General features: G+C 38.4%; 1 protein-coding gene across 1 annotated transcript in view; it reads right to left on the bottom strand.

Moving 5' to 3' along the window:
- Positions 1 to 20,051, bottom strand: part of LOC113065985 (short transient receptor potential channel 1-like) — a 45,405-nt gene that overhangs the window by 5,562 nt on the left and 19,792 nt on the right. The window contains exons 8-9 of the mRNA XM_026237518.1: positions 6,493 to 6,632; positions 6,204 to 6,353 (exon numbers count right to left, since the gene is read on the bottom strand). Of these exons, the coding sequence (XP_026093303.1) occupies positions 6,204 to 6,353; positions 6,493 to 6,632 (290 nt within the window). The remainder of the gene's footprint in view (positions 1 to 6,203; positions 6,354 to 6,492; positions 6,633 to 20,051) is intronic.

The raw sequence follows: 20,051 nt of genomic DNA, 5'->3' as shown, positions 1-20,051 counted from the left end.
ACTGGCCTTTCCAGTGTGGGTTGAGGTAAGGGACAAGATGAATTACTTGAGTCAAGTCTGACCAGTGAACCACAATTTTTTGTACTGTGTGTTTACTTTGAGACATAACCAGGATTTTGTTTTATTTATTATTAATATTATTATTTAATTTTTTTATACCCCCATTAATTTAATTCATTTTCTTGTCACTCTTTTTCCACATCATTTTCCACATCTAATATCTTTCAACTTTTTTTGAACCGTGGTATTTGCAATAGCAATTTTAAACTTATGTCTCTGATATGAAGTCAAAAATCCAACCTTAAATACAACTCAAAGAATTACTGTTAGGCCTATTATTATTTTTTGTTGAGTATTCTATTTAAAGTTAGAAATCACTTTCAGTCCACATCTGACTGCTTTAAGAGTGCTGATATTTTATATAACGGCACTGGAAAGTTTCACTGTTTATAAAGTTCATGAATTGGATTATGTAAGTTTCATAAGTAATAATAAAAATATGTAAATCAATTCGTGATTTCCAGACAATCTGTTTTAAATATATAATTTTATATCATTATTGTATTTAAGTATTGTTTATTTCTGACTGACATCTTTGCAAATGTAAAATTACGATGTAACTACGATGTCAAGCACTGTAAACTGCTCTGTTCCCCTCCCTGCTTAAAGCTGGTAACTTTTGACGCTCTAGCGGTTAATAAACAGAACTGCTTGCGTCTTGCGGAAGAACATCGTAGCCGGAACTACTTCTCTCTGTTTATGTCTATGAAGAATCACAAAGGTACTGGGTTACTCCGCCGCGGTATCGCTGAAGCAATCTAAAATAGTCCGAATATAAACACTTATTATAGGTGTACCCTAGTGATTCAGGACAAGCCAAAAACACGGTTTGGAAAATGGATTCATGGTGTACTCGCTTATTATATACATTTTTCTACATTTTGAACACAAACAAAGTTACGGACCACAGCTCTGATTGGTTCTTTTCTTAGCGGGAGCGATGGTATTCCTGCAAATGGCAATAGGACCACTGGGAGGAGCCAGAGGAGCTTGATTTTTTCACAGATTATCTGTCTCATATTCTACTGTCAGGATATAAAGACAGGTTTAAAAAATATGTAAAAAATATATATTTACAAAAGTTACCTACTGCAGCTTTAAGGCGGGCATACACGGTGGGATTTTTGCTGTCGTAAGGGTTCGCATGTAATTATTTTCAATAGTGTGGAAATGTGCTTGTATGGTCACAGCTCATATCATGAGCGAGGAATTACAAGCCAAGCAGAGTGCCTTGCAAGCACTTCCCGACCTGATCATTTTTAAACATGTCTAAAAAGTCTGTGAGCTATCGGTTTGAATTTGTGACATGTGCGGTTGAAGAAGCCGATTTGTTGATCTATTTAAAGTTGACCAATCACGAACTTGGCAAACCACAGAAGAAGAAAGACGTAGACGGCAGCACCATGGCGAATGTGGACTATATTGACCAAGAGGATAAATTAGCTGAACTCTGGCAGGAACAGCAAGTGCTTTATGATGTTTCTAGCAGCGTGTACCATGACTTTTAATTCTCTCTCTCTCTCTCTCTCTCACACACACACACACGTGCGCTTATGTAGTTTACGGGGACTCTCCACAGACATAACGGTTTTCTATACTGTACAAACTGTATATTCTATCCCCATACAATTAAAAATTTAAATTAAACACAGTTTAGTTTTTTTTTTTAAGCCATTTGGTTTACGGGGGCACAGGAAGTCTCCTCATAAACCATGTTTACGTTGTAATATGTCATTATAGATATTTGTGTCCCCATAAACCATATAGAAGAACACACACACACACACACACACTAGGGTGACCAGACGTCCCGGTTTCCTGTTGCTGAAAAATAACCTGTATGTGTAGGAAACAGTCACAGCTCGTATCAATATTTTATATGTAGTTATGACAGAGGGAGAGCAGTTATTGATATTTGAAGCAGAGCTGCACAGAATGATCGCTGTATGAAATCTAAGTACCGTGAGAGGTATTCGAATGCATTGGATCCATTTGCTCTCTTATCGCTCTCGCGTTCTTCTATCTATCTATCTATCTATCTATCTATCTATCTATCTATCTATCCATATATATATATATATATATATATATATATATATATATATATATATATATATATATATATATATATATATATATATATAAAGGTGCATCTCAATAAATTAGAATGTTGTGGAAAAGTTAATTTATTTCAGCAATTCAACTGAAATTGTGAAACTTGTGTATTAAATAAATTCAATAAACACAGTAGATTCAGCCTTTGGTTTTTTTAATTGTGATGAATTTGGCTCACATTTAACAAAAACCCACCAATTCACTCTCAACAAATTAGAATATGGTGACACGCCAATCAGCTAATCAACTCAACACACCCGCAAAGGTTTCCTGAGCCTTCTAAATGGTCTCTCAGTTCAGTTCACTAGGCTACACAATCATGGGGAAGACTGCTGATCTTACAGTAGTCCATAAGACAATCATTGACACCCTTCACAAGGAGGGTAAGCCACAAACATTAATTGCCAAAGAAGCTGGCTGTTCACAGAGTGCTGTATCAAAGCATGTTAAAACAGAATTTTAAATGAGAGCAAGTTTTGTATTTCATTTGGAAACTAAGGTCCTAGAGTCTGGAGGAAGGGTGGAGAATCTCATAGCCCAAGTTGCTTGAAGTCCAGGGTTAAGTTTCCACAGTCTGTGATGATTTGGGGTGCAATGTCATCTGCTGGTGTTGGTCCATTGTGTTTTTTGAAAACCAAAGTCACTGTACCCGTTTACAAAGATTTTTTGGAGCATTTCATGCTTTCTTCTGCTGACCAGCTTTTTCAAGATGCTGATTTCATTTTCCAGCAGAATTTGACAACTGCCCACACTGCCAAAAGCACCATAAGTTGGTTAAATGATCATGGTGTTGGTGTGCTTGACTGGCCAGCAAACTCACCAGACCTGAACTTCTTGTCAAGAGGAAAATGAGAAACAAGAGACCAAAAAATGCAGATGAGCTGGACTTCCATACCACATCAGCTGTGCCACAAACTGATCACCTCCATGCCATGTGGAATTGAGGCAGTAATTAAAGCAAAAGGAGCCCCAATCAAGTACTGAGTACAGTACATGTAAAGTAAAAGAACATGCTTTCCAGAAGGCCATCAAATCACTAAAAAATGTTTTTTTGTTTGTTTTTTTTTGGTCTTATGATGTAGTCTAACTTGTTGAGATATTGAATTGGTGGATTATTGTTAAAAGTGAGCCAAAATCATCACAATTAAAATAACCAAAGACTTTAACTACTTCAGTCTGACTTTGTTGCAGCTTGGAATTGAACTGCTGGTTTCATCTGTTCAGAGGAGAACTGGCCCCCCAACTGAACCTGGTTTCTCCCAAGGTTTTTTCTCCATTCCATCACCGATGGAGTTTCGTTTCCTTGCTGCTGTCGCCTCTGGCTTGCTTAGTTGGGGACACTTCATTTACAGCGATACCGTTGACTTGATTGCAAAGACACTATTTAAACTGAACTGAGCTGAATGATGACATCAATGAATTCAATGATGAACTGCCTTTAACTTTCATTTTGCATTATTGACAGACGGTTTTCCTAATTAATGTTGTTAAGTTGCTTTTGACACAATCTTTTTTTGTTTAAAGCACTATATAAATAAAGGTGACTTGACTTGTGCATTGAATTTATTCAAAAGACAATTTTGATTGGGGGGGGGGGGCAATGGGGGGTCCTTGTCATTTCAAGGGGGGTCTCATGAAAAACAAACAAAAAATACAGTGGACACAGATAATAACTGCATATTACTGCTACTAAACAACAAAAACAACACCGCATATCAACTACTTTGTTTTTAATTAATCATCAATCAATAGCGAAAGACATTGCGTTCATATTATGGTTTTATGTGGCCATGGATTTGTCAGTCTTGTCTTTTTCTTGCAGGTCCCTGTATGTTATAGTAGTAGGCCAACTCATTTGTTTTTAATCGTTTAATCAACACCACAACTTCTTTTCTCCATTGGCAACATGCACGATTGCCACAAGTGTCTGAGAATGCAAGTCTGAGAGTGCAAGTGCAAGTCTGCATCCAGACCCTTCTCTCGGTTTTAGGATCACCAGTAGTGATGGGAAGCTCTGTTCTTTTCGGCGAACTGGTTCTTTCGGACAGTTCGATTCAATAAACCAGTTGAAAAAAAACGGTTCACTGGTTCTTTTGCGCTCGACGTAATGACATCATTGGCGATGATTGCCCTTGATTAAAGCCTTCGGTTTACCTGGGCTCATAACAATAATACAGAATCAGTTCAGAATCAATCACCAAATGAATCAGTTCAGTTCGAAAGCACTGTGTGTCATTTTGCTTCACGCTGAATCACGCATGCGCATTATCATCAGCTCCTCGGTTCTCGAATCAGACGCATCCGACAGAAATGGTTCTCGGTTCAGTGTACAAATAAATTATTAATTATTATTGTTCTGCATAGTTTGAAGAGAAACATTTTTTAAATCTTTATCCCATATATATATATATATATATATCAAATGGGGGGTCAAGGCGTTTTTTGGCAGGGTCTTGAGTCCCCCAAAGACCCCCCCTGGCGCCGGTGCCTATCAAGGCAGGGTCGGGCAAGACACCAGACCATCACATACTGGACAGCAGGCATGCAAATCAGGGTTACTCAATACTAATCACTCTAATTCAGACAATTACTGTAGTCATACATCCAACATATTACTCCTTGAATTAAAATTTAAACATTCAGTATGACAACTCAACTCTTGCCCTCACAAAGAAAAAAATAAAAGTAAAATTCCTCAGACATGTATCTAGAGGTGAAGTAACTGTTTTCCACTTGCTATCTTTACTTGGGGAGATTTACTGGACACGCTTATCCAAACAATGAAGCAGCAGGGAACAAACGTCTGACTATTTGTTATTCTGGCTTCCCAGTAAAAAATCTGCTGTGTTCCTTGTCATTCGTGTATCTGCACATCAAATGTTTGTATGTTAGAAGGATTAAAAAAGAAAGCATTAAAGCATGTGGGTTATTCCATGCATTTACATAAAACCAGTAATACAAGGCACTTTCCTCTAAATAATTTGCATGGAGAGTGTGTCAATTGAGTGTATGTGTGTGTGTGTGTGTGTTTATGCATCATTCCGACCACACTTCTTGAGATAATTACTTTTCCATACAGCAGCACCAAGTCAGCCTAAGAGCATGTGTAAAAAAAGCAAAGAACTACAGACACATGCACTCAGGACTGACATGGTCTAACTCATGACAAATACTGGAGAAAAGCATTGCTGTATTATGCAACCTCTCTGAAACTACTGCAGAAAGATTCCTGCCAAAGACAGAGAGCTGCTGAAGCCGGTTGCACAGGATGACTCAAAACAAAATAATTTACCATCCTGCAGCTCGACTAGAAGTGCATGGCATTAGCAGTGCCAAAGTCATGGGTTCAAACAAGGCAGAGCTATACTGAACATCTGAACAAATAAATAATAGAATTATCAAATGCCAATACAAGACGCACTACAGGTCACCCACCACAGTGCCTGGAGGCAAAATGAGGTTTCTTTATTGGCATCTATGCTTCCACAAAGAAACTTTAACATCCACAGGACCTTTCCAGTGGAGAAAAGGTACTTTATAGTAAAAAAGGGTTCTTTTTCATATAAATGTCCTTCACATTCACATTAAGAAAAAAAAAATGGTTCTTTTAAGAACTGATCAATGAAAGGTTATTTAGGAAACCCAAAATGAGCCTTTTCAATGGCATTATTGCAAAAAATAATAATAAATAAATAAAAACCTTCCGGAAGAAGAAAGTACCTGCATTGGCAGGTGGTGGATGTGACTTCATGAGATTCACTTCCACACTATAAATAGGACATTTCCAGCAATAAATCCCTATAAATTGGAGATGAAACCCCTGTGAAAAAAATCCAAGAACTGATCCAAAAACACAGAATTCTAAAAGAAGAACTGAGAGAAATGAAACAGACATTTGCAGCACTGGTGAGATATAAATGACAGACAGACTGGGCATTATGTAACAGAAGAAAAAGCTTCAGTGCAAACACTCCATTGGTAGTGGCAGTGAATTGATAAGAAATGCAGACAAAGGATGTTGTGATTACCTGTAAAGGCCCCAAGATGGAGCTGGTGGTGTACATGAAGAAGAGACGGAGATAGCTCAGAACATTGGCGAATGCAAAAAGACCTTCAGCAACCAAGAGGGGATGAAATGCATCCCAGTTTTTCCTTGCCTCTTCCCCAACATTTTTAAACTGAAGAAGAACAAAGGAAATGCTAAATTATGTAATTTCTACATACATACCTCAACAAGAATTTTCATTCTAGAGTAAAGTAGTCCTTTCAAATTAATTGGAAAAGGCCTCAGAATGAAATTCTGGATAGGGATTATACCTTGCTGTGAGCCACCACTTTTAGGGCAAAAGTGGCCAAATAAAGCGAGTTCATGACAAAACTCAGCTGGTTCCGCGACTCTTCCAGGAAGTCCTCCAATCCTTCATACCACAGACGTTTCACATCACACCACACCATGCCTATGGAGAGATGAATTTGCTATCAGAATCAGCACAAAGACAGTCCTTACTGCTGTGAGTTTTCAGTCAACTGTCAGGAAGAATTTAACTCAAAGAAACAATACCTGTCAGAGAAGATTTATGGATGTAATTGGATGTTAAAGAAAGAAAGAAAGAATGAAAGAATTAAATAAAGAAAGAAAAAAATAAAAAGGTATTAATGGACATGATTTGAAAAGCTTAAAAGGTTGCATTGGAAAAAATCTGAAACAAAATTTTACTGAAAGCTATTATTTTTATTATTATTTTTTTAGCAGTCTCAAATTCAGAACACATCCTGATTAGATATATGGCTTTGATTTTCTTGCAGTTTTAGAGTAAAACATATATTTCATATACAATTTGTATTTGTATTTTTGTGCATTTTTCACAATAATAAACTTTTTTCAAATCTAACTAATTTGTAGTGTGAAGTGACTTCTTTAACAAGATTAATAAATGGTAATAAATGGATCATACCTGTTCCATAAATATAATATAAATCCCCTAAAAATACAAAATATATGTATAAAATGATCAAACTAAAATATAGTATATTCATTTTAATTAAATGAATGAATAAATCAGTAAATAAATACATACATAAATAAATACATTTAAAAATTAAATTTTTGACGGTCAGGTAAACAGCACCAGAGGGTTAAATGCACATTAGGCACTCTGTTCCGTTTAAAAAAAAATATATAAAAAAATATATATTTTCTTATATTTTTTTTTTAAAGAAATAATTAATCCAAAAATCCATTAATTATTCACCCTCATATAGTTTCAAACCCATAAGACCTTTGTTAATCTTCAGAACACAAATTGTGATATTTTCCCAGCTGCTGGATATTTTTATTTCACTGGAATTTAAGATGACATGGCTTGATTTTTATTAAAAACATTTCTACATTTTAAAATTTCTACATTTGTTCATAAAATTATTCTATAAAGATTGTTTGACTTTTGGAACAGAGAGCTTTTTGGTCATTGGATCAGAGCGATCAGACTGATTTGCATATTTTAGCCTCTAAAATGTGTTCAGCACTATTGGTTTGAAGCGCTGTCAGTGCTTTTTAAAAAGCCTTTTTTACCATGCCAATGCAGCTACTTGAATTTCAATTTACCAGCAGCTGATTGCGATGCAGATTATTTTCAAACAGAAGGAAGATACACAACTTGACCACAGACCATCTCTGTTCATGCTATGTAAAAACTCAATTATATATTTTAAAATATTGCCCTGGTTACATGAGCCAATATTTATTATGATGACTTTCGTGTGACTGATCATGCTGTAGCTAATATGAGTAGCAAAATACTTTCTCTGTGTCCAGATTTAACTGCAATAATAAAAATGGACACTTCAAATTTCAATGTCAACTTTTACCAAAATTTTGTCTTTAATAGATTATATTAGAATAGAATAAGCTTTTATTGCCAGGCATGTTTACACATACTAGAAATTTGTTTATGTGACCGAAGCTACCACAGTTTAACAGAATGACAGTAAAAAATAAATAAATAATAGAACATGTAAATAAGGAATAAAAATATACAAATTGACAAATTTATAGCCGACGAATTCGAGGAGCCTGATTTGACTACCAATCTAACAGTTGAATATTCGCAGGACGTTATTGATTATGCCATTTTGACTATATGGGGGAGCTCAAATGTCTGATTTCACATAGAACTACCGGTTTTCTCCCAATAAGTTAATATACCGCCTATTATGATGAAGCTGTAAGAATGTGAAAATAAGAATCTTGTAAGAATGTAAGTATCTATGTGTAACCACCCCTAAATATTTATGTTTCACTTTCCATAATCCGTGACCAACAGAGGAGCATCTTGGTGGCAGGTATTTAAAACTTTAACAAGACTCAAACTGATACAGGCAGAGACTGGATTTTTTCAAACAGGTAGGGTACAAGTGATTTCAACACATTTCAGCCGGTGTATATCTATTGTGGATATAATATTTACCTGATATAAGATGCATTTGGTTTTGAGTCAAGTGCTTCATTGTAGGTAAGTACTATGGTGATATCTCTTCAGCACACAGTGTGGGATATTAAGATTCAAGATTCAAGATTCAAGATTTTTATTCGTCACATACAAAATTATATATAGCATATATAACCAGCAGTGAAATGTGAGTCAGGTCCGCTCCATGGACAGTGCAATTATTAAAGAAAACAACACAGATGAAAATATACATAAATAAAGCTATGTAAGAATGAAATAAAAGTAAACAATAAAAATATAAGAATAAAATATAAAAAAATGTATATTGTAGAATTAAATATAGAACGCAAAATAATGTGCATGAGTGTAAACTGTAGTCTTAAATATTAAGATGTACAGGGATGTACAATGTGCATATATGCATTTTACTGTAGTCTTAAATATTAAGATACCCAGGAATGTACAAGAAGCAAATGTGCAAAACAGGGCGACACTGTCAGTGTGTCTATGTGAGGTAGAGAATATAGTAAAAAGATAAAGTGAACATTAAGTGGAGGCATGAGGATGTTAAGAAGCTGGTTTAGAGTTTAAGAGCTTGATGGCCTGGGGGAAGAAACTCCTCCTGAGTCTCTCAGTTTTTGCCATCAGGCTACGGAAGCGCTTACCAGATGGCAGCAAAGTGAAAATATGATTACTGGGGTGGGTGGAGTCTTTGATGATTTTTGCAGCTCTACTTCTGCAGCGTTTGAGGTAGATGTCCTGCAGAGAGGGGAGAGCAGACCCTGAAATGCGCTCAGCTAAGCGCACAACTCTCTGCAGGGCTTTGCAGTCTTGACTGGAGCTGTTCCCATACCACACTGACATACACTGAGTCAATACGCTTTCTATAGCCCCAGAATAGAAAGTTTTCAGGATTGCTGGTGAGACCCTGAATTTCCTCAGCTGTCGCAGATGGTACAGTCTTTGCCTGGCTTTATTAACCTGTGTTTGAATGTGAGTAGTCCAAGTGAGGTCCTCAGAGATGTTTACACCAAGGTACTTGAAGCTGCTCACCCTCTCCACAGGGGTCCCGCTGATCATAAGAGGAGTGTAGGGCTGCTGCTGTCTCTTCCTGAAGTCCACAATCAGTTCTTTAGTTTTGCTCACATTCAGAGAGAGACAGTTGTCCTGGCACCATGATGTCAATTTCTCTATCTCATCCAAGTATGCGGTCTCATTATTATTGTGAATGAGGCCCAGAACCACAGTATCATCAGCAAATTTGATAATGGATGTGGAGCTGTGCGAAGACACGCAGTCATATGTGTAAAGAGAGTAGAGCAGGGGACTCAGGACACAGCCCTGCGGGGCTCCTACGTTCAGGGTGATGGAGCTGGAGGTGTGCTGGCCTAGTTTCACCACTTGAGTTCTGCCGGTGAGGAAATCAAGGATCCAGTCGCAGAGTGAAGAATTCAGTCCGAGGTCAATGAGTTTGGAAGCTAGCTTTATGGGGACTATAGTATTAAAAGCTGAGCTATAGTCAATAAATAGCAGCCTTACATAGTTCCTGTTATTGCTGTTGATGTGTGTGAGAGAAGAGTGCAGGATGTGAGAGATGGCATCATCTGTGGATCTGTTTGGGCGATAAGCAAACTGAAGAGGGTCCAAAGTATCCGGGATGGAGGAGCAGATGACGTTTTTAACCAGTCCCTCAAAGACCTTCATGACTATTGATGTGAGGGCAACTGGACGATAGTCATTCAGACAAGAGGGTTTATTGTTTTTAGGCACAGGGATGATGACCGATTTTTTGAGTGAGGTGGGAACCACCGATGTAGCAAGAGACTCGTTAAAAATGGATGTAAACAAACCAGCGAGCTGATCAGCGCAGGACCGCAGAACACGGCCAGAAATCCCATCAGGTCCAGCTGCTTTCCTTACATTCACTCTCTTTAGTGCCCTCCGAACCTCGTCCTCTGACACGGTGATCGCATGATGATCGCTGCTCTGACTGCTGCTTCCTGACGCGCTGATCGGCATACTCGCACTGCTTCGATTGCTTTCGAAGCGGCCGTAGAAAGTGTTTAGCTCGTCAGCCAGCGACGGATCTGCTCTCGCCTCTGCAGAGGATTTATTTCCAAAGTCACAGATGGTCCTTAGTCCTTGCCACATGCGTCAGGAGTCATTTAGCTGGAAATGTGACTCTATGCGTTCCCTGTGTCTGTGTTTGGCGGCTCTTACTGCGCGAAGAGAGCATAGCACGATGCTTTGTACTCGCTCATGTTTCCCGATAGAAGACCGGCGTTGTAAGCAGCAGTGCGTTTGTTTACTGCTGCACGGATTGATCTGTCCACCCATGGTTTCTGATTTGAGAATGTCCTTATATTTATTGTATCCGTAGCTTGTTCGGCTAGCGTGTTTACAAAGCTTAACGCTACATCCGTGAACTCGCTGACGTCAGATGAACTTGCGCGAAACATGTCCCTGTCTACGTCATCAAGAGCCGCCTGTAACGTTGCTTCTGATTGGTCGGACCATCGCGTCACCACCCTCTTCACCGGGGGATCTTGAACGAGCAGTTGTTTATATTCCGGTGTGAGGAAAATGGCGGCATGGTCCGATTTGCCGAAAGCCGGTAGTGAGCGTGCTTTGTAGGCATTCTTAAACTGAGTGTAGCAATGATCCAGTGTATTCGGTCCTCTGGTTGGACAGGATACATGTTGATAAAAATTAGGCATTACTTTCCTGAGTTTAGCTTTGTTAAAGTCCCCAGTGATGATAATAGCAGCTTCAGGATGTTTGTTGATGTTGCTGCTGAGCGCATCGTGAAGCTCAGACAAAGCCAAGCCAGTGTCTGATTGTGGAGGGATGTAAACAGCAGTTATGATGATCGATGAAAACTCCCGAGGCAGATAGAATGGGCGGCAAATAATGGATAAATGTTCCAGATGAGGCGAGCAGGAGCGCGACAGAGTGGAGATATTCCTGGGGTCACACCATTTCTTGTTAATCATGAAACAAACTCCTCCGCCTTTGAATTTGCCGGCCTCGGCTGTCCTGTCCATCCGTAAAACAGAGAAGTTTTCAGACGGCGTTACAGCAGCGTCCGGGACCAAGGGCGTGAGCCACGTTTCAGACAAACAAAGGATGTTACAGTCCCTAATGTCCCGTTGGAAACTTATCCTGGCTCTAAGATAAGTATTAATAACTATGACTGGGACTGTTATATATAGTACATACTATTAGGGCTGCACGATATTGGGAAAAAATGACATTGCGATATTTTTCTGTGATATATATTGCGATATAAAATCTAATCAAATTTTTTCTTACAAACAAAAATGGGCTGAGCACACTTACATTCTCATTTTAAATTATTTAAACATCGACACCATTGTGTCAATTGATTAATATGCATGAGGGAGAGAGAGCAAGACAGCGCTCGTGTTGTTTGAAGACGGTGAGCGTACGGCCAGGTCTTGCTCGCTCTCTCTCTGTCTCTCTCTCTGTCTCTCTCTCTGTCTCTCTCTCTCTCTCTCTCTGTCGCACTCTCTGTCTCTCACTCTCTCACGCATGCTCTCTCTCTTGCTCTCTCTTTAGCGTGCTCTCTCTCTCTCTCATTAAACTTTCACTCTATGATGGTTAAGCTGTGCAATTAATCCGCAAATCACATTCGTCAAGGGCCGGGGAGCCCATACGGTTAATGAATAACGGATCAACTATGACAGCCTACACAGCACATCCTGCGATGTGACTATCGTGGATTCGTACATCGCGATATCGATGCTTAAACGACACATCATGCAGCCCTACATACTATTATAATGAGAAGACCATTATACTAAAATGATATGAAATTTTATTTTAAGCGTATTCTATATGAAATTTTGAGTTGAATCCCATTGATTAAAAACTTCAAATGTCAAACTATCAAATGTGTCACTCTACTGGTCATCTTCATTGCACGCAGCACGATGAAGTAATAAAAAATTGTTAATCGTAATGGTTTCACCGACGTTAATTGTTAGCTATCTGTTCATCAAAACATAAAACATTATTTACCTCGTTTATATCTGCCAGGTGTTCGTTGCATATTTTCCCTGTGTGTTAACATCAGTAATTATGTTAGTCTAATGTCTGATTTGACCCTTGTTTATCTATTTTGCCCCGCCCCCAAGCATATGATTAGACTATCAGTCAAATATCGGCAAGATTCGAAAATTCCGATTTGACTATGAAAATCCTTAGTCGGGGACACCCCTAGTATGTACAGATAAAAAAACAACAGACAATTACATTTACAGGTTATATTATGTGCAAATTGAAATGTAGACTAAGTATGTGTGTAAAATAAATAAGTGTACAAGCGTATAAATAGTGTGTGTTCCACGATTATTGAATGTTCATGAGATGGATTGCATGAGGGAAGAAACTGTTCCTGTGTCTGGCCGTTCTAGTGCTCAGATCTCTGTAGTGTTGACCAGATGGCAAAAGTTCAAAGAGAGAGTGTTGCTGGATGTGAAGGGTCCAGAGTTATTTTACTGGCCCTTTTGCTCACTCTGGATGAGTACAGTTCTTGGAGAGAAGGGAGGGTTGTACCAGTGATTTGCTCAGCAGTCTGGACTATTGTCTGTAGTCTTCTAAGATCAGATTTGGTAGATAAGCTGAACCAGAGAGTTAAGTGCAGAGGATGGATTCAATGGTGGCAGAGTGGAACTGTTTCAGCAGCTCCTTTGGCAGGTTGAACTTCCTCAGCTGGTGAAGGAAGTACAACCTCTGCTGGGCCTTTTTAACAATGGAGTCTATGTGAATGTCCCACTTTAGGTCCCACATTTGGGGGGTATCTCCTATCTCCACAATTTTGAGCATGTTCAGTTCTATGTTGTTAAGACTACACAGACAGCCAGCTCCTTAACCTCCTGTCTGTAAGCAGACTTGTCCCCATCTTGAATGAGGCAGATGAGTGTGGTGCTGTCAGAAGACTTCAGGAGCTTGTCAGAGGGGTCTTTAGATGTGCAGTTGCTGGTAAAGAAGGAAAATAATAGTGGGGAGAGAACACAACCCTGAGGAGCTCCACTGTTAATCGTATGAGTGCTGGATGTGTATTTTCCCAGACTCACTAGCTGCTGCCTATCTTTCAGGAAGATGTTGATCCACTGACAGATGGAGGTGGGCATGGAGAGCTGAGTTAGTTTGGGCAGGAGAAGGTTTGGGATGAAAGTGTTAAAGGCTGAGCTGAAATCCACAAACAGGATCCTCACATAAGTCCCTGGTCTGTCTAGATGTTGCAGAACATAATGCAGTCTCGTGTTTACTGTATCGTTCTCAGACCTGTGTGCTCTGTAGGCAAACTGAAGAGGATCCAATAAGGGTCCAGTAATGTCCTTCAGGTGGGCCAGCACTAGTTTTTCATGGCCACAGATGTTAGAACCATGGGCCTGTAGTCATTTAGTCCTGTAATTTGGGGTTTCTTTGGGATGGGGATTATGGTGGAGCTTTTGAAGCATGAAGGGACTTCACGCAGCTTCAGTTATCTATTTAAGATCTTTGTGAAGATGGGGGCCAGCTGTTCAGCACAGGATTTCAGATAGACTGATGTAACAAATTCTGGGCCTGGTGCTTTTTTCCTTTTCTGCTCCCGAAAGACCTGACACACCACCTGTTTGTGCAAATTAATTGCAGGTGTGTGTGTGTGTGTGGGGGGGGGGTTAAATAAGTCCTGGTAGGAATGCACATATCTTCACAGAAACTGATATATGATGTTACAGTCTCTGTGAGCTCATCCAGATTGGTGGCAGCAGCTTCAAAAACACTACAATCAGTGAGGTCAAAACAAGCTTATAAATCCTGCTTTGCTTCATTAGTCCATCTTTTTACAGTCCTTTATACAGATTTAGCTTAGATCAGTTTTCGCCTGTAGGTCTGTATACAGTGAACCAAACAGTGATCAGAGTGCCCCAAAGCTGCCGGTGGAAAAGAGTGATATGCATTCTTTATGGTGGTGTAACAGTGATCCAATATATTAGTTTCTCTGGTGGGACATGTGATGTGCTGTCTGTATTTCTGCAGTTCATGGGAGAGATTTGTTTTATTAAAGCCCCCGAGAATTATTAGAACAGAGTCCGGGTGCTGTAGTTCTTTGTCTGTAATCTTCTCCGCTCAGGCAGATGCTACAGATCTCTTGGTACTAGAACATCTAGACATAAAAACATTTTTCCCCCTTGCAATCTTCAGCTTAAACAGCTAACATATAAATCATTACCTGTGTTCTGTAAATAATTTCCGTAAATCATTCTACATCTTTAATTATTGCCCTTTTCAAGTATGATGTAAATACATATGCATATCTCTATTATTTATACAGTTCTATATAGAGTAAAAATGCACAAATCTGTAGACAAATCAGTCTACTGTTCCAGATCCATACACATTATTTATTGCTAAGTCTTGCTAAATCTATTTTTATTTTTTGTTCTCATGTCAGATGTGCATGTATGCATGTATGTATGTACCAGGATCACCTTAAATAAAACCCCACAACAAATTTATTGTGTGTTTGTGCACACCTGGCAAATAAAGTTAATTATGTTTCTGATTCTGATTGAGTCCTCAGGTCCTTACACTGGCTGCCTTCCAGTTATATTTAGGATTGATTTTAAATACTAGTAGTAAAGATAATAAAGTACTTAAAGTACTTTACTAGTTCATAAATCACTCAATGGCGTAGGACCCAAATACATAGAAGATATGCTCACTGGATGTAAACCTAACAGACCCATCAGATCATTGGGATTGAGTCAGTTATAAACGCAAATGGTTCACACAAAACAAGGGAAATCTGCCTTTAGTTATGTCGGCCACAATTGGAACCAGTTTCCAGAAGAGATCAGCAAAAAACATTTAAATGCAGACTCAAAACGCATCTGTTTAGCTGTGCATTTATTGAATGAGCACTGTGCAATGTCCGAACTGATTGCACTTTATTTGATGTATTCTCGACATTTATGAGCTGACTAATATATTTTGGTTTTTTTAGTAAAAGCAACAAACAAAACCATGTTAAGCTGGAAAGAAAGGTGATATGATCTTAACATATTGGACTTTTAATGAAACATTATTTTAAGTGGTATGAACTGTAAAGATTAAAATAATCCTCTTCCTCCATCTAGTGTTCTTCACACAGTCTAAATTTTCTTCAAATCTGATTATATGATATTCTTACATTTAAGCATTTGGGGCCATAAATCATAATACATGGTTAATTATTATTTTTATTATTATTATTATTATTATTATTATTATTATTATTTTTCATGAAGGTTAAGTCTTTTTTAGCAGGAAATCTGAGAATATGAGAAAAGGTGCAATTAGCAACAAATAACCCAGTGGCATCATGCTAATGCACTCTAGAGAGATGCTAACCGCTAGCTGTGTTTATTACTTCTACAACAAGGAACAGTATCTAAGTAATTTATCAGTCATACTAACTATCTAACTTTGTAGATGGAAGAACTGTTTATACTGCAAATAAGTCCAAGGCAGGTGGGTCCATTGTAAATACTCATATTACTCCATACTCAACATTCATATGAACATATTTGAACTTTTCCTAGACAGTCTATGCAGAAATATATAACCAAATTGTGGACTGAGGAGGAGGACCGCAATGCCTTACGGATGAATTCATGGCACTTTATTATTAGTTAAAGTACTAGATTTGATCTTTTGTTTCCTGTTGATAGAGCTGTAGTCAAGTCCGGCTTTGTCGAGTCCAAGTCAAGTCCAAGTCCAGGACTAGTCGAGACCGAGTCAAGACCGAGTCCAAAGAGGTTCGAGTCCAAGTCAAGTCCAAGTCCAAAAGTTTCGAGTCCAAGTCCAAGACCGAGTCCAAATGAAAGAAAAAAGGGTCCTCTTCAAGACCACATACTTAACTACTGATAATGTTTGTGATGCGAGAGAAAGCATATCTCCTATTCTAAGAAAATCATTTTACATTATTATTTGTAATGATCAAAAAGCATGTGCAAAGTAACAACTCTGTAGGACAGGGGTCTCCAAACTACATCCTGGATGGCCAATGTCCTGAAAAGTTTAGCTCCAACTGGCCTTAAAACACCTGGAAGATTAGTGTGTCTAGTAAGAGCTTGATTAGGTTCAAGTGTGTATAATTTGGGTTAAAGCTAACAGGGGCGTTAAACAAGATCCTGGGCCCTATGCATAGGCAGTCCTGATGGGCCCCCATGGCCCCCACCCATGAAAATATCCAGGAAAAAAAAATATATTTTAGATTCATACTTTTCAAGGGCCCTCTCTTCCTTTGGGGCCTTGCTAATGAGTACTGGTTTTACCCCCAGTCTGACCCTGGGAGCTAAACTTGGATAAACAAACAAAGTTTGGAACTGTAAGGTCAAATAATTTTTATGTACTTTATTTTTTGTTGACATTATATCTGTGGTCAAAAATGTATATGACTATGCCTAATTGGCACAGTGCACAGACACACGCAAAGCTCGGGATATGACAAATGCGTGCAGCAAGGCTAGAATGGATACGTTTGGCTCTACTGGGCATGCGCACATAAATACAGCGAAATTTTTGTCATACTGTGCTTGTGCTTGCATAGACTAGTCGAGCTCTGTCGGAAACAATCGACTACTCCAGCATGCATTAACCATAATTCACACAAAGTGTTTGCAAGTACGACGTGAATTTTAGAATTACAATATTGCGTGGAGCTGTTACTATATGACCTTATCTATGTTGCATGTAAAAATAAAATATGTAATGTAATAATTAGGGTTGTGCCTGAAGCCAAATACCTTATTCGGAATGGCACGGATAATAATGGCTTAAAAAACGAATAACGCTCAAGGAATAATTCTGCCCGAATACTCGGCTGAAGCTGAAGCTGACACAGTCTGGTGTTTGCTAGATAACAGGTGAGCCAGGGCATCAGCGCCAGAAGTGAATGAATGTAAACTTTATGAGTGAAAAGAGTGCAAATCAAACACGGCATTGTTGTCGCCTCTCTGTGCATCTCTCAGAAATCAGTGCAAGAGTAATTTTACCTATAATAATACATCATAGCTACACGTTATATTATTTGTATATATTTAAAAGGCAAATATTGAAAGCTTAGGCTACCATGATACGAATGAATGGAATAAGCACAGCCCGCTCACCAATCAAACAGCCGCGCTGCGTGTCTCAGTCTCTCAAAAACCAAACCAGTTCTCTCTCAAGAGTAGGCTAATAATCGTCTACTTGTCCTACATGTTTGCATATATTTTTGCATATTTACCTTTTGCTGGTTTGCGCGGAACACACACATCTGTTTAGTGAAGTTCATTAACATTAAGACTCGCTCAAAGTTTTCTGCGTAATGAGAATGTGTGCATTGAATGGATTCAGTCGTGTTCAAATGATCACTAAACGTTTGTCATGACATCTCTCTGCTTGCATGATAAATATTATTTTAGAAATTAATAATTATTTCAGTTTAACACGTAATACTTGTTCAGTGATAACTACGAAAAAATATATAAAAAGTCATAACAGTCTTATCAAGTAACTGTACGATGTTGTATCCGAATGCAGATAGGAAAAATTTTGTGATTGTTACAGATACAAATACTGGCTGTTACATGAAAATGTAAATATGTAATGTCATATATAAAATTTACATAAGTAATTGTTGCATAAGGCTATACATTAATACGCGTTTATTGATTAAAAAAAGGCTATCTAGGTGTAGACGTAAATAAAACACAATCTAACAGGTAGAAAATTAAATTAGAAACATCTAAACTTTTCAGGTCGCAGTAAGTGCACCACTGGTCATGCACATCCTTTCCCGGAACAATACTGAAAGCTAAGGCAAGATGGAGAAACAGATGATCATAGTTGTACAAGGATAGCCATTTTTTAAATGAATCTATTAGCAGAGCTACTGCAAGTGATTTTAAGTGTTGGAATTCCATTTATTCTTTGCTGAAACTTCTGCGTCATCATGAAGAGCGGGTCATGGTTGCCCAGCAACAGCAGACGCCACTGGAGCGCAAGCGCAGGCTACAGAGTGCTTTGGAAATAAGGAGAGCGGCGCGCCTAGCGTTTTCCAAACGTTTTCAGTCGCGACATCGTGCAAATGTGGTTTTGGTTTGAAGGAGAAATGTTTTATTTAATTTTTTTGCTGGACTCGGTCGAGACCAACTAGAAGACTTGGCGAGTCCAATGGCCAAGTCCGAGACAAGTCCGAGTGCAAATTCAACGAGTCCGAGACAAGTCCGAGACGACGGAAAAATGTCTCGAGTCCGGACTCGAGTCCAAGACCGGACTCGAGTACTACAGCCCTACCTGTTGAAACTTCAATCACAGCACAACATTTTTTGTTTGGTTCTTATTTGTCAGATAGAAAGTGCATGCCAAGAAAATAATAGATAAAAAGTGTTAATAATTTACAGTGCCCTCCATAATTATTGGAACAGTAGAGAAAAAAATTCTTTCTCTGCTGTTGATTCAAATTATAAAATGTGACATTCTGTAGTTTTGTCTCATGTTCATCTTTTAATCATATTTACAGATTTCTTGACTCCACAGCAAACAGAACATATTTGTCTTTACTGTTCCAATACTTATGGAGGGCACTGTATATATATATATATATATATATATATATACACACACACACACACACACACACAAACACACACACACACACACACATACTGGTTTTTGTGGTTTAGCAGTACTCTGATGGCCAAACCAGTTGGATGGTGGTTTAAGGGGACACCCCTTTCCCGGTGTCCTACAGAGATGATAAAACTATCAAAAAATTTGTTTTACTCTGCAGAACACAAATATCACTTTGGATTTTCTTTACACACAATAGAATTGATAATATGACAATATGATATTTTGGTGGTACACAAGGACTGTCACGCCCCTCCTATAATGTTCCCGCCCATTACATAATTGGGACTTATAGGGTCCGATTGATTTATGAGGACACTCGTTTTACAATACACAAAACATGTCCATTCTCTGTATTACAGGGACCAATGTGTTTTACAGGTACGTGACCCCATACACAACACACAGACATGTCCCTATGCTGCATTACGAAGACTGAGGTGGTTAAAGAGTACAGGATCTTTAACACAATACACAACATTACAGACACCAATGTGTTTTAGAAGTACTTTAATAATGACTTAAATTTGTGAAATAAAAATAAACATGTTGTCAAATTCGCCAATTAATTAAACGGGTAATCTTTAAAAAAAAAAAAAAGGAATGCCACACAAAACAAACATCAAATAATTAAGTGTAATTCACCAACAAAAAAAAAAAAAAAAAACTATAAATCAAATCAAAAGGCAATCCTCATGTTTTAAGTACCTCACTAAACACACAGTGTGCATGAGATTAACTCTCTGAGCACACAATACG

The sequence above is a fragment of the Carassius auratus genome, chromosome 49, assembly GCF_003368295.1.
Source record: "Carassius auratus strain Wakin chromosome 49, ASM336829v1, whole genome shotgun sequence".
NCBI lineage: Eukaryota > Metazoa > Chordata > Actinopteri > Cypriniformes > Cyprinidae > Carassius > Carassius auratus.
The sequence above is the reverse complement of the archived record's forward strand: the minus strand, read 5'-3'. Positions and strand labels throughout refer to the sequence as shown.